This window comes from Bombina bombina, chromosome 4, assembly GCF_027579735.1.
Source record: "Bombina bombina isolate aBomBom1 chromosome 4, aBomBom1.pri, whole genome shotgun sequence".
NCBI classification, from domain to species: Eukaryota; Metazoa; Chordata; class Amphibia; order Anura; family Bombinatoridae; genus Bombina; species Bombina bombina.
Genome location: NC_069502.1, coordinates 856,879,004 through 856,895,039, shown reverse-complemented (window position 1 = coordinate 856,895,039; position 16,036 = coordinate 856,879,004). Strand labels below are relative to the sequence as shown.

General features: G+C 38.1%; 1 protein-coding gene across 2 annotated transcripts in view; it reads left to right on the top strand.

Moving 5' to 3' along the window:
- LOC128657303 (gastrula zinc finger protein XlCGF8.2DB-like) overlaps positions 1 to 16,036 on the top strand; it is a 37,900-nt gene that overhangs the window by 12,839 nt on the left and 9,025 nt on the right. The window contains exon 4 of one of the 2 annotated variants that reach the window (XM_053711594.1): positions 8,435 to 8,536. In XM_053711594.1, the coding sequence (XP_053567569.1) occupies positions 8,435 to 8,536 (102 nt within the window). Of the gene's footprint in view, positions 1 to 7,879; positions 8,537 to 16,036 lie in introns of those variants that run through there. The other variant, XM_053711595.1, reaches the window with a different exon arrangement.

Sequence of the window (16,036 nt, the reverse complement as noted above, 5' to 3'; positions counted from 1 at the left end):
AGTCATAAATACTGCAGTATCACCTGAAGGGGAGGGGAGAGATATACAAAATGTAGTAATAAATATCAATGATACTAATCATGTTATCTCCCCACAGACCGGAAACGGACAAATTAGCTGTGACAATGAGCGATATCAGCCGGGAAAAATTAACCAAACTTTTCCTCTGCAGTGTTCTCTTAACATTATTTCCACAGATGCAGTACACAAGAACCCAGCTGACCTTGTCATGGGGGAAACAGGTAGGTATGAAATTGCCTCTGCATCGAATGACACAGCGGATCCAGGTAAAACGTGGCGAAGCCCACAGATGTACAAGAATGCAAATTTTATGTGTGAAATGATAGAAACTGCAGGAAGATATTATGTACTAGTTGAGCTGCAAGATTCAGTCTCCAACCCTATCAGGGGATTAATTGACACTGGGTCACAGGCAACTATCTTATCCCACAGGTACTACACACAGATAAATGAGCTAACACCCCACAAACCCAAAATAAGAGAATTTGACGGTTCTCTAATAGGTGTTGGGGGTGACTCCCTAAAAGTCTACGGTACTGCCTGGTTAAAATTTAAATTGGGGAACAGGGTCATAAGACACCCTGTCATTATAGTGGATCTGCCAACTGATCGTTTAATTATTGGTAGTGATCTCCTGAAGCGATTAAGCACCATAATTGATTGCATAAATAATGTAATTTGGTCACAAGTTAAACGGCCTATCAATTATGAAAAATCTGGTATATCTCGCACCCGACATAGCTGTCACGTGGTGGAAGAGAAACCAGATGCTGTGGAGATTCATTTCAGGAATAACTCTGTACCTGAAATCACTATCCTACAAATAGATGATCAGACTCCTTTTAGTGGCTCTGATGGTAATACTTTTAAAATTTCGCCTGGAAAGATAGCGAATATTTCCCTAGATGGCGATATATTAACCATATCACTCCACAAGGGGGATCCTAAAATCCCTAAAGGGGGAGACCATGCTCAATACCTTACAGGGATTGAGAGAGTTAAAGAGGATCTATTTATCCCTATACAAGTGCATGACCTTGGTAAAACCAAGTATGCTAAAATAAATTTAAAACAGGAAGCTAGCTATATAAGCGAAGGTTTATTAGCGCAAATAGCTGAACCTAAAGTGATTAAATATCTTTCTCCCCAAGACCACTGTGTCAACGGCCTGGATGACAGGTCTGAAAGCTATAACATCACAGCTAAGTGCTTATTATCTATCTCTATTGGTAATAAGTCAGTGAAGCACCTGTTTTTAGTTTTAAATACTCCCTATAATCAAATATACATTGGCAATGATATCTTACATAGATATGCCATACAAATAGATCTGATTAATTCTTGCCTCTGGAGCAGGTTAAAGGGGGACCCTGAAGTATTTCAGGATGAAAATGCAGCCCTGAAATCAAACCAGCAATTGCCATATGCTGTGAATATGCAGGTATCTAGCGATGTTATCATTCCTGCTGGGGCTGATAAATTTCTTTTACCCTTACAGGTAAAGAGAGGTCAGAAATTAAAAACTTCTGAAACACTGATTTGCCTCTCCCATAGAATACAAAATCTGGGTGTCTCAGTAACCTACACTCCTATGGTGAATATTGGAACTGTTCCAATAAATATTATTGTGCATAACATGACCCCACAGGATATAACATTATCCAAGGGAACTACCATAGGATATGCACTGGAATCAAGTTATTACACTTTTGGATTCCAGAATAATGTAATTGGGCTAATACCTGAAGGATACCTAACTGAAGAACAATTAATAGAACAATCCTTTGCATCTATGCCAGAGGGTCTATTTAATATTCAGTCTATTTATCCCTTCAGCTCAGAGGAAGGCATCTGTAAAATTGAAGAAGCCTCTCTAGTGTTTGATCAGCCAATCAAACAGCAAGATTACCCCAATACCCAGAGTCATGGGAGCAATGTAAATTATAATCAAGGGGATCTCACCTCTAGACTGGAAGAAGCCTATGAAATAGGACAGCCTGAAATCTTTCCAGGATTTCAGCAAATAGTCGAAGAGCAAATATCCTTAGCTAATGGCTGTTCTAGCGATGATGAACGCCAACAGCTGCGAGAACTCCTGATGGAGTACAAGGATATTTTCGCTAAGGATTCTTATGACTGTGGTACCACAGACTTACACATTGCAAGAATACAAACAGATCCTAATGCGCCACCTGTATTTGTCAAACAATACAGACTTCCCTTAGCCTCATATGATTCTCTTGCAGAGATCATAAGGAATTTGGAAGAAAGAGGTATTATCAGACAGGTGCACAGCTCTTATAATAATCCTATTCTAGGTGTCCTTAAGCCCAATGGACAATGGCGTTTGTGTGCTGACTTAAGACAGCTAAACAAACGAGTATACATGTCTGGCTGGCCTGTACCATACATTGACCAGTGTCTAGCACAAATGCAGGGATCCAAAATATTCACTGCCATTGATTGTGCACAGGGATATTGGACCATAAAGGTACATGAAGAGGACCAATATAAGCTAGCATTCTCCTTCCAAAAGGTTCAGTATGCATTCCAGAGACTTCCATTTGGATACATAAATTCTGGACATGAATTTGCTGTATTCATGCATAAGGCTATGCCTGACGCACTGGAAAGGGGGACCTTATCTTATGTTGATGATGTTTTAATCAAAAGCACAGACTTTGAAAAACACATTGCAGAGCTTAAACACGTCCTCAGCCAACTTAAAAGGGCAGGTGTCAAATTATCCCTGCAAAAAGCTCAATGGTGCCGCACTCGTGTAAACTTCTTGGGACATGAAGTTACCTCTGATGGATTAAATCCCCAGAAGAAAAAGGTGGAAGCTATAGTGAATTCTAAAAACCCAACTAACTTAAAGGAATTGAGATCATTCCTGGGTATGACGAATTATTCTCGCAAATTCATTGATAATTATGCGGAATTAGCTAAACCACTACTACTTCTTCTAAAGAAGGATGTGAAATGGCACTGGAGTGAGTCTCAAGAGACAGCCATCAGAGAGCTGAAGAGAAAACTCACTCAAGCACCTTGCTTAGCGTACCCTGAAGGTGGTAAACCTTTCTACTTAGAAACAGGGTACACAGATGTAAGCATGAGTGCTGTGTTATACCAAAAGCATGATAATTTGAACAAAGCCATTGCTTATGCGAGCAAAAATCTATCCCCAGTAGAAATAAAGTTTAACGATTGCGAAAAAGCCCTCTTATCTACTGTATGGGCTCTACAAAATTTCCGCAGCTATATACAGGGCGAGAAAATTATTGTAGAAACGGCCCACCAGCCTTTGCTATATTTGCAAAGTGAGAGAATAAGAGATGGGAATTTGTCTAATAGCCGCATAACAGCGTGGACTCTTTCCTTACAAGGCTGGCCCTTAGAAATTCGCTACAAGCAGAATAAAAAGAATCCAGTCGCACAAGGGCTTGCTGAGCTCCACGACTGTACTGCTAGAGATCCTGGGGAAGAATTATCAGAAGATGATTTTCTGGAAGAACAATTGCTTTCCCCATATAAAATGTACAATGAGGACCATTGTCAAACATTACCTTGGGTATATGTTGATGGTTGTTCTTACCATGCCACTATTGATAATGAGCGCAGATTAGTCGCTGGCATTGGTATAATGGGGGCAAATGGATTCCCAAATATATCTGTAGGTTTCAACATTGGACCAAGATCCAGTCAAGTTGCAGAACTAACTGCTGTTTTCAAAACCATTGAAATGGCTATTGAACATGGTATTCATGAATTTGTGATCATAACTGACTCAAATTATGTGCGTGACAGTTTTGTTGAATACCTGCCAACTTGGAAAAGAAATGGCATGCAGAAAAGCAATAACAAACCAGTCAAGCATGGCAAGTTGTTCTGCGAGATTGATAATCTGGTAGTATCCAATGATTTAACCATACACTGGAAAAAGACCAAGGGTCATTCCAGAGTTTTAGGTCCTGATAAGGAAGGCAATGACCTTGCGGATTCATTAGCCAAACAAGGAGCCATAACTGGAGAACTCCTTAATATTGACCACTTAATGGGTGCAATTCAGGTAGAAGCCATTACCAGAAACCAGGCAAAACAACAGAGTGAGCCTAACTTGGTACAATGGAGTCAGGATTCTCCTAGTGAGGACCTGATCAATAGTCAAAAAGAAGACCCCATTGTAGGCATCTTCTATAAACACATAGAAGATCCTGAAAGCAACCCCATCTCAAAAGATGATTGCATTGGCAAAGAAGATCTTAGAATCTTAATAAAATCTAAATCACAATTCAAATTACAGGATGGTTTGTTAATTAGAACCTCCAAAACTGGCATCCAGCAGTGGGTAGTACCCACCAAGTTCAGAGGTCTAATGCTTCAACATGCCCATGATGCTCCCACATCTGGTCATCGTGGTGCCAAACTCACGTATGAAATATTACGTGATTATGCTTTTTGGCCACACATGTTGAAAGATGTTCAAACCTACTGTCAAGGGTGTTTAATCTGCCCACAGTTCCAACCCACTGCACCAACACATAGAGCGCCATTGCAGAAAAGGGGGATGGTAATGCCATGGTCAGATATACAAATTGATTTTATTGGTCCGGTAACAAGGTCATCAAGAGGTAACAAGTACATGTTAACAGTGACATGCCTGTTCACTAAATGGGTAGAGTGCATTAGTGCACCTAACAATAGTGCTGAAACATGTGCAGCATTGCTCATCAACCATATATTTTCCAGATTTGGTCTGCCCCAAAGAATCGAGTCAGATCGGGGGACCCACTTCACTAGCGAAGTGATGACAAAAATGTGGAAAATACTAGGGGTTAAAAGAAAGCTCCATATTGCTTATAGAGCTGCCTCAAGTGGTGGTGTAGAGCGTTACAACCAGTCCATTGTTAAAATCCTCAAAAAGTTTGTGAGTGAGACAGGTAAAAACTGGGATGTAAAACTACCTCTAGTCTTAATGGCATTAAGAGCAACTCCAAGTAGTGCTACCAAGATGTCACCTTTTGAACTGATGACTGGTAGAAGAATGGTTCTACCTCAGCATCTGCTGTACCGTACATCAGACCAAAATTTGATAAACGCTGCCAATACACATCAATATGTGGAAAACTTAAGAAAGCACCTGCAATATGCCTTTGCATTTGCTCAAAGGAATTTAGAAAGAGCCGCAACTGCCACTAAAACCTATTATGATCTCAAAACATCCAAAAAGGAATATGAAATAAATGATAAAGTTTATCTTTATAACTTTGGAAGAGATCAGGTTAGGGAGAAGAAATTTCTTCCCTCATGGAAAGGTCCTTTTGTCATTACTGACAAAATATCTCCAGTGGCCTATAAAATACGGATCCCCAAAAATGAAGGTTTCATAGATAAATGGGTACATATAAATCAACTGCGGGCATGTCATCCCAGGTCCCAACTACAAGTCATAGAGGGAGAATGAAGTGTCATATCCCCAAATGCACTAAAGACATACTGTAATTTAAAGATGCCTAACTGATAAACATGAAAGCTCAAAATAACAAACTTTCTTCATAAGAGACTGTCTATGAGGTATACGGTTGATCCTCATCAAATACCACTGACTTTAAGCCAATTCAAATACATGTGTCCTACATCTATTTGAAGTTGGAAGGGGGATTTATGTCAGAGTATATGAATATTATGATGAATATTACATATGTGTACATATATATATATATATATATATATATATATATATATATATATATATATATATATGTATATTTTATACACTGTATATGTTAGATGAGAACTCAGGATTAATTAAACATGAGTTTGTTGAACACAGCTTCTAATACACGTCTATCAGGATTGACGATCAGTAGAGCCTTTTTGAAACACAAACATTTCTTTTCTAAAGGAAATAGCTCAGTGACCCTATTCATTTGACTATATATGCAGATTTTTATAACCTCAGAACATTTGGTGAGGTGAGAAAAGAATGTGTTCAAGGACCCCTTTGGAATTTGACACGTGTGATACAACAGTTCTATCTCACTGAATCTCTATTTGAAGACTTACTGCAAAAACCCCTCTTGGGGGAAGGTGACACAAATAAAATCAAATACACATCTGCACTGCTGGCTAAACAGGAAATATGCTGTTTTAAAGACTCTTACAACTCCTCATGGATTGACCCCATGTGGTGAGTATGAGACAAAAAGTCTGGCAACTGAAGTTACTGAAAAGTTAGAATGTTAGGATAATACAGTGAAGGCCCATGACTTACATTATGATTTCAAAACAACTATATATATTTTAATGGATATGAGATGTATATTTATGTGATATCAAACATTAACATCTAAATATATATATATATATGGAAAGTAAAAGATTGAATGATATATATATATATATATATATATATATATATATATATATATATATATATATATATATTTTGAAGGCATGAATATCTTAGCCTCTGTGTGTTTAAGAACATGAATAGATGTTTATGGACCTGAAGAGAAGTGATTATTAACATTTATTTTTATTTCAGATCGACATAAACAGGATTTATGTATTCAGGAAGAAATACACAGAAATGTCACATACTATATCTGGGTGGATGCAAATATCAGGAGTTTTAAATACTACCAATCTGGAGATATAAAAATAAGCTGTTATTTGCAAAGAAATGCCAGAATACTGATAAAATTATAATGCATTTTAAGCTAATAATTAGCAGTGTTAAATTACCTTAATATAATAAAATGTTAATAATATAACATATTTGGTATCAGAATAATCAGAAAAAATAACCTAATATTAACCATCTGTAATTGGGGTTATATATGATTAATGCAGAGAGTGTGATCTGATTAAATAACCATTTTATAAAAAAAAAAAAAATTAACTTGCTTAAAAATGTCAGAAATGCTGTATTGTATTGCTATGTTGTACTGTATGCTGCCACCTGGTGTTATGTTGCGAGAACTACAGCCAGAAGGTTCTTTCTGGCTGTTAAAAATGAAATTTCCAAGGGCCAATCCGATTTAGACTTCCCAGATAACCAATGGGAAGGTCAGCTCCCGTCGTGCCACCCACATGATGTCATCAATGATTATATAATGGGAGTGTTGAATGCACAAGAGAGAGTTGTCTGTAACTTGTTGAAAATTAGTGATCTGATTTTGGCTGCGATATACCTAAAAAAAAAAAAAAGTTCACTTCAGCAAGGAGCTTAAAACTTATCCTTGATTTGTGCAAAAACCTTCTTTCAAATGAGATGACCTAAAGACCGCTACGAATTGGTTCAAAATTGGTGAAGTATATTGTATTTTAAATTGGTAGTTATAAGCCTAGGTATTGTTCAAATCTGTGTCTGAATTGGCTAAGTAACTCATCTATACAAGTTCTGATATTGTCGGTTAATTTTGTATTAGGATAAATTGCAGTTAAATAGCAGAATATATATTTTATCCTATTGTTTTATAAACACTGTTTAGAATTGTATTGCTTGGATGTTAAAGGTTTTTAGTCCCATTGTGTTAAATAAATAAGGCTGAATTGTGAAGGTATATTGTTCTGGGTTTTGTAAGAAGAATAGCATATCTTAAGAGTTGGTTCTAACGCATATAAACTTTTATTTAGTTTCCTTTTATTGCAAATATAGTTCAATATGTTTATGGATATTAACTAAATAAAAGAATTCAGATATTTATATTAATTGTATGGTCTAGTAGGTGCATGGTTGATAAGGGTTTCTATTTCTTTGTATTGTGTTTATAACCCTGCCATAAACTTATATATATTATTTGGATAGCACTGCTAAGATTTTCATAAATATACTGACATAAGGAAACCGGCGACAGTATCAGCCCAGGTGAGTGTGCACGTATGTTGTGTCTGAAAGACCCTAGTTACAGATAAGTGTGCACATGGAAGGGACACAGATTACTGGTGAGTGTGCATATATATTGTGTCTGTAGGTTACAGATGAATGTGCAGGTATGTTTTGTCTGAAATATGCAGGTTACAGGGGGGTATGCATCTATGTTGTGTCTGATGAGGTTTGTTACAAGTGTGTGGTACACATGCATTGTGCCTGAGGGAGGTGACTGTATACATCTGATGCTGGCTACAGGAGAGTGTACACATATGTTGTGTGAGGGACGCTGATCACAGGTGAGTGTGCAAGTGAGTGTGCACATATGTTTGATTCATGCCGGTTACCAATAAGTGTGCAAGCAGGTTCCCTTTCAGCTAAAAAGATGTTAGATAAGTTACAGACAAGTAAGGGGAAAAGTACCACAGTGAGTATTTGGTGCTATTGTCTGCCTGGGAAATACACAAACTGTTTTATAGTAAAGTTATTAAAACTATATCATAGAATATAAAAATTGTATCTACTTTATTTGTACAGATGAAGATAACGCTGATATAGTGAAAGTTGAGATAACAGAAGATCTGTATACGTGTGATCAGGTGAAGACTGAGGAGGATGAAGTTCCTAAAAATACTACAGGTGATTAGCGCATATTAAGTAATTTGAAGGTTCTGTGATGGTGACATTTTGTCTCATGTAAATAAGTTATTTATTCCTAAGTGCTGTGAGAGTCCGCAAAATTCATACTTCACCTGGCCACCAGGAGGAGGCAAAGACTCTCCCAAAAAAGCATTAAATATCCCTCCCACTTCCCCTACCCTCCAAGTAGTTCAGGTTGGCAGAGAGAGGTGCTCTGCTGAAGATTCAGAATTTATTGTCATTAATGGATTGTTTCCTGTAGGAGAGGTCAGGGGAGTTGTTGAAAGCCATGTAATCCTCTTAGAAGAGTTTTGGTGTCTAGCCTCCTTTTCTATGCAAACAGTGGGCAAGATTATAAATTTTGCGGTATGGTGCGGTACGGCTATACCGCTGAAAAATTGGCCATTGCACGTGGAATGGCAGGTCTCTTGTATTACAAGTTGCGGCGGTATAGCTATACCGCAAGCGTTTTAGCCTGTAACTCAACTCTCCATTTCACACTCAAAAAATTACTTTTGAGTGCAGAATTTCCATAGCGCCGTATTACAGGTTGTTTGGTCCGGCTAAAATGCTTGCGTTATTGCCTATACTGACACGATCCATTCCGCAATCTGAGACCAGTAGTTAAGGATTTTGCGAAACAAAAATGTTTCACAAAATTCGTAACTAAAATGTTACAAAGTACACTAACACCCATAAACTACCTATTAACCCATAAACCGTCACCTACCAACATCGCCAACACTATATAAAGCTATTAACCCCTAAACCGTCCCCCCACATCACTACTAATACATTTAAACCTATTAACCCCTAAACCTAACACCCCCCTAACTTTATATTAAAAGTATAATATAACTATCTTAAAATAAATAAAAACTTACCTGTGAAATTTAAAAAAAACTAAGATTAAACAATAAATTAACGTAGCATAACTATTCTAATAAAATAAACTACAAATAAAAAAACCTAAATTACAAGATTAAAAAACCTAACACTACGAAAAAATAAAAAATCTAACATTACGATAAAAAAACGCTAACGCCTAGATTTAGAGTTTTGCGTTAGAAGGGGTGCGTTAGCTACGCATGCTTTTTTCCCCCCGCACCTTTTAAATACTGCTGGTATTTAGAGTTCACAGAAGGGCTGTGTTAGGCTCCAAAAAGGGAGCGTAGAGGCATATTTACCGCTACTGCAACTCTCAATACGAGCAGTGCTTACGGACGCGGCCAGCTTCAAAAACGTGCTCGTGCACGATTCCCCCATAGGAAACAATGGGGCATTTGGAGCTGAAAAAAAAACCCAACGCCTGCAAAAAAGCAGCATTCAGATCCTAACGCAGCCCCATTGTTTCCTATGGGGAAACACTTCCTATGTCTGCACCTAACACTCTAACATGAACCCCGAGTCTAAACACCCCTAACCTTACACTTATTAACCTCTAATCTGCCACCCCCGCTATCCCCTGCATATTATTTTTAACCCCTAATCTGCCGCTCCGTACACCGCCGCAACCTACGTTATCCCTATGTACCCCTAATCTGCTGCCCCTAACACCGCCGACCTTTACATAATATTTATTAACCCCTAATCTGCCTCCCCCAACGTCGCCGCTACCAACCTACACTTATTAACCCCTAATCTACCGACCGGACCTCACCGCTACTATAATAAAGTTATTAACCCCTAAGCCGCCTCACTCCCGCCTGAAAAACCCTATAATAAATATTATTAACCCCTAATCTGCCCTCCCTAACATCGCCGACACCTAACTTCAAGTATTAACTCCTAATCTGCCGACCGGACCTCGCCACTACTCTAATAAATGTATTAACCCCTAAAGCTAAGTCTAACCCTAACACCCCCCTAAGTTAAATATAATTTAAATCTAACGAAATAAAATAAATCTTATTAAATAAATTATTCCTATTTAAAGCTAAATACTTACCTGTTAAATAAACCCTAATATAGCTACAATATAGCGAATAATTATATTGAAGCTATTTTAGGATTAATATTTATTTTACAGGCAACTTTGTATTTATTTTAACCAGGTACAATAGCTATTAAATAGTTAAGAACTATTTAATAGCTACCTAGTTAAAATAATAACAAAATTACCTGTAAAATAAATCCTAACCTAAGTTACAATTAAACCTAACACTACACTATCAATAAATAAATTAAATAAACTATCTACAATTATCTACAATTAAATCAACTAAACTAAATTACAAAAACAAACACTAAATTACAAAAAAAAAAACACTAAATTACAAAAAATAAAAAAAGCTTACAAGAATTTTAAACTAATTACACCTACTCTAAGCCCCATAAAAAATAACAAAGCCCCCCAAAATAAAAAAATGCCATACCCTATTCTAAAATAAAAATTGTAAAGCTCTTTAACCTTACCAGCCCTTAAAAGGGCCTTTTGCGGGGCATGCCCCAAAGTAAACAGCTCTTTTGCCTGTAAAATAAAACATACAATTACCCCCCCCAACATTACAACCCAACACCCACATACCCCTAATCTAACCCAAACCCCCCTTAAATAAACCTAACACTAAGCCCCTGAAGATCTCCCTACCTTGTCTTCACCACGCCGGGTATCACCGATCCGTCCAGAAGAGGGTCTGAAGTCTTCATCCTATCCGGCAAGAAGAGCTCCTCCAGAGGGTCCAAAGTCTTCATCCTATCGGGCAAGAAGAGGACATCCGGACCGGCAAACATCTTCATCCAGGCGGCATCTTCTATCTTCTTCCATCCGGCGCGGAGCGGAACCATCTTCAAGCAGCCGACGCGGAGCCATCCTTCTTCACCGACGGACTAACGACGAATGAAGGTTCCTTTAAGGAAGTCATCCAAGATGGCGTCCCTCGAATTCCGATTGGCTGATAGGATTCTATCAGCCAATCGGAATTAAGGTAGGAAAAATCTGATTTAGCTTTAAATATGAATAATTTATTTAATAAGATTTATTTTATTTCGTTAGATTTAAATTATATTTAATTTAGGGGGGTGTTAGGGTTAGGGTTAGACTTAGCTTTAGGGGTTAATACATTTATTAGAGTAGCGGCGAGGTTCGGTCGGCAGATTAGGGGTTAATACTTGAAGTTAGGTGTCGGCGATGTTAGGGAGGGCAGATTAGGGGTTAATAATATTTATTATAGGGTTTTTGAGGCGGGAGTGAGGCGGATTAGGGGTTAATAACTTTATTATAGTAGCGGTGAGGTCCGGTCGGTAGATTAGGGGTTAATAAGTGTAGGTAGGTAGCGGCGACGTTGGGGGGGGCAGATTAGGGGTTAATAAATATTATGTAGGTGTCGGCGGTGTTAGGGGCAGCAGATTAGGGGTACATAGGGATAATGTAGGTGGCGGCGGTGTGCGGTCGGCAGATTAGGGGCTAAAAAATTTTAATAGAGTGGCAGCGATGTGGGGGGGGGGGGCCTCGGTTTAGGGGTACATAGGTAGTTTATTGGTGTTAGTGTACTTTAGAGCACAGTAGTTAAGAGCTTTATGAACCGGCGTTAGCCCAGAAAGCTCTTAACTCCTGGCTTTTCTCTGCGGCTGGAGTCTTGTCGTTAGATTTCTAACGCTCACTTCAGCCAAGACTCTAAATACCGGCGTTAGAAAGATCCCAGTGAAAAGATAGGATACGCAATTGGCGTAGGGGGATCTGCGGTATGGAAAAGTTGCGGCTGGAAAGTGAGCGTTAGACCCTTTCCTGACTGACTCTAAATACCAGCGGGCGGTAAAAACCAGCGTTAGGACCCCCTAACGCTGGTTTTGACGGCTAACGCAGAACTCTAAATCTAGGCGTCAGATTACAAAAATAAAAAATGAAATTATCCAAAATAATAAAAAATTACACCTAATCTAATGGCTTAAAAGGGCCTTTTGTAGGTCATTGCCCTAAGTTAAACAGCTCTTTTACCTAAAAAATCCCCCTAACAGTAAACCCCCCCCCCCAAAATAAAAAAACCTTAAAAACCTAAGATACCCATTGCCCCTGCAGCTCTATTACAATTAGCTCTTTTAATGCCCATCCCTCAAACTCATTTAGGGGTTGGTGTTTTTCCTTATGACTTTGCAGCCCAATTACAGTCTGCGGTTTCTGCTGCCCTGAGTGCTATGCCTGTTGCAGGGAAAAAGAAGAGGAAGGTTAAGCATGGTTCATCTGAGTCTAGGACGAGCAGTTCTATGGGAGCTGCAGCGGTCAGCCAGATGCATCTTCCTGACCTGGACGATTCCTCGGTTAGTTCTGAAGGAGAACTTTCATCCTTTAACTCCTCTGAAGAGTCTGAAAAAGACTCTTGAGGACATTAATGTTAGATTTAAAATTGAACACCTAAGATAGTTGCTTTAAGAGGTTTGAACCACTCTGAGCGTACCTAAGTCCAAGCCCTCAGAGGAAAAACAGGTACATAAATTGCATATGGTATTTAAAGGGACACTCAATCAAAATTAAACTTTTATTATTCAGATAGAGCATGCCATTTTAAACAACTTTCCAATTTACTTCTATTAACAAAATGTGCACAATCTTTTTATATTTAAACTTTTGAGTCACCAGCTCCTACTGAGCATGTGCAAGAAAAAGTGTGTATGCATTTGTGAATGGCTGATGGCTGTCACATGGTACGTGTATGCATTTGTGATTGGCTAATGGCTGTCACATGGTACAGGGGGAGTGGAAAAATACATAACTTTTAAAATTGTCAGAAAAAAAATCTACTACTCATGTGAAGTTCAGACTAAGTGCTATTGCATTGTCTTGTTATCTTGCATTTGTTGATAATGCAAATCTACTGTGTTGACTGGTCCTTTAAATCTCAGTTAAAGACCCCTGAAATATTCCCATTAAATTAATTGTTGGTGGACATTATAACCAAGGAGCCCAGAGGCAGAACTTTTTTTTTTTTTTTTTTTTGTGAAATTTTTCTGCAGTGTCTCTGAGGAGTCGATGTTGCTGCGTTTATTTCCCTTACCCAGAGTGTATGGACAGGTTAATGTACAGCCTTGCTGCTGTCTGCTGTAGCTTCCCACAGTGTCATGCTGTGAACCTGCTCTACTATACTGCTGGGGTCTATATGCTTTGCTTGACAGCACATCACTTCCCTTTGTGCTGTAACTTTTTCTTCTATTGCTAGGTCCGTGTCAGTACATGAAGACCTTGGGAGAAAGCAGCAACTCCTGTATATAACAGTCACTTCCTACCCCTCTTCTGCCAGATGTTTCTCCTCAGCGGAGCAAGAAAAAATGTCCACTTATTTTATACTTAAACCCTGACTACAGTGCACTACAGCCCTCTTTGGCAGCCATTGGGTTAACTGCTCTGCCTACTAGCTATACACATACACACACACACACACACACACACAAATAATGATTCCAGTAATGAGATATTTAAAAAAAAAAAAAAATTGTCAGGAAGCCTGGGATAGAAACACTACACATAAATACTGTTGTATTTTTTTTAACTGTGTTTTATGTTATATAAATAACAATAAACACCCATTTTATATATTTTCTTCGTTATGCATGACAAAAGCTGAAACTTTCCCAAATGAGTATATATATATATATATATATATATATATATATAAAATAACTCATTGTGTAGTTCATTAACAAATCTAGACAGGCCCAGAGGCTTGTTTTCCCACAGAAAACCTCTGAATTACATTGTTTCCAATGCAGCAAAGGATTCTGGGTAAGATATGCAAATTTAGTGCACAATGACACACCTTTTTACTTCAGTCTGCTTTTCAGCAGGTTCCCTTTACGCCAAAGTATCGCTGTTCACACAGCTTATAAACTTAGCTAGGGTTAGTGCAGTGATTCATAACCATCCCTGGACAGACTGTTTCGTGGTTTTTGCCACTCATCAGCTGGGAGAAGGTTAGAATCACTGCTAGGTGAAGTTGATTCCAGGCAGAATACAACAACATTTTAAATTAGGGGGAGATAAAAGGCGAGTTTAAAATCCTCCACTATGCACAAAATATAGAAAAAATAACTCATTGTGTAGTTCATTAACAAATCTAGACAGGCCCAGCTACACAATGAGTTATTTTTTCTATATTTTGTGCGTAGTGGAGGATTTTAAACTCGCCTTTTATCTCCCCCTAATTTAAAATGTTGAGATATATAAATATATATATATTATATATAAATATTTTCAACAAAGTGCACTCCTGAACGTAATCCACAGCAGCCTTGGGTGCTAATCAAAAGCAATGTAGATAAGCAAACATGAAACACTCCAAAGGTCTTGCATATATTCTTCACTTTATTGTGAACGTTTTCGGGACCAAAGTGACCCGTCCTCAGACTTACAAAGATGAAATAACTTACCACCAGCCGTGTTTAAATCCCATCACCAAACAAACGTGAACACGCTCTCCACGGTGGACACGCCTCCCAAAATTGAGTGACGTTGTCGTCCATGGCAACGTGTGAAACTTATACAACATATAGATGTGAAATTGCATACAAACGAGGACCTGACAGGATAGCCAAATCTCTGACAACATATAAAACGAACGCGATGCCTAGATCGCAAATCATTATGTGCAGATCAGCTGGTTACCATAGGAACCAAAAAGCTTCTCAACGCGATACCGGAAATGGTCATATCGGCACACAATGAGGGGCGGGCCATCACGGTTGTCAAACAACAAGTAAACACATCATACGTAAAGGGCATAACGCTGAATACACAATGAGAGACATGCCGAACAACAAAGAGGATATACATTTATAAATTTGAACGTAGGTGCCATAATATTAGGCATATTAAACCAACAAATAATCTCCAATGTTGTGCGGCATGTATGGAAAAAATAATCTATATATACAAATGGTTATAGGAAATTGCATCAAAACCGGGGATCAGACAGAATAACAACAATATTATAAGTATAGGAAAAAATTATAAGTATAGAAAAATAAATAAAAAACAAATAAAAAAACACGATGTCCAGATCGCTAATCATTATGCGCAGATCAGATGGTTGTCATAAAAGCCAAAAAGCCACAATATGAAGTATAGTCATATCAGCGCATACTGAGGGGCGAAACAACACGGTTATCAAGCAACCAGTAAACAAATCACTTATTAAAGCATGATACACAGTACAGAATCCAAAACATGCCGAACACACAAAGAGTATAGACTAAAAAGGCGTGGGATGCCGAAATATTAGGCATATTAAACCAACAAGTATAGTAGTCTCCAGTATTGTGTGGCTTGTATCAGAGAATAATAATATACATGCATGCATATAAAGCAGAATGAGTCATTCATAGGTTTAATATCTATTCTATACAATACTATGTAACAAAAATGAGGATTCAAGGAGTAGTAACTAAGGCAAATAAATGCAAAATAAAAAATAGAAATATTAATACCAATAGATCATGGATCTCAGACATATCTGAATAGATCATGGATCTCAAATATATACATGATGTTATAAAAACACCTGCCAGTCC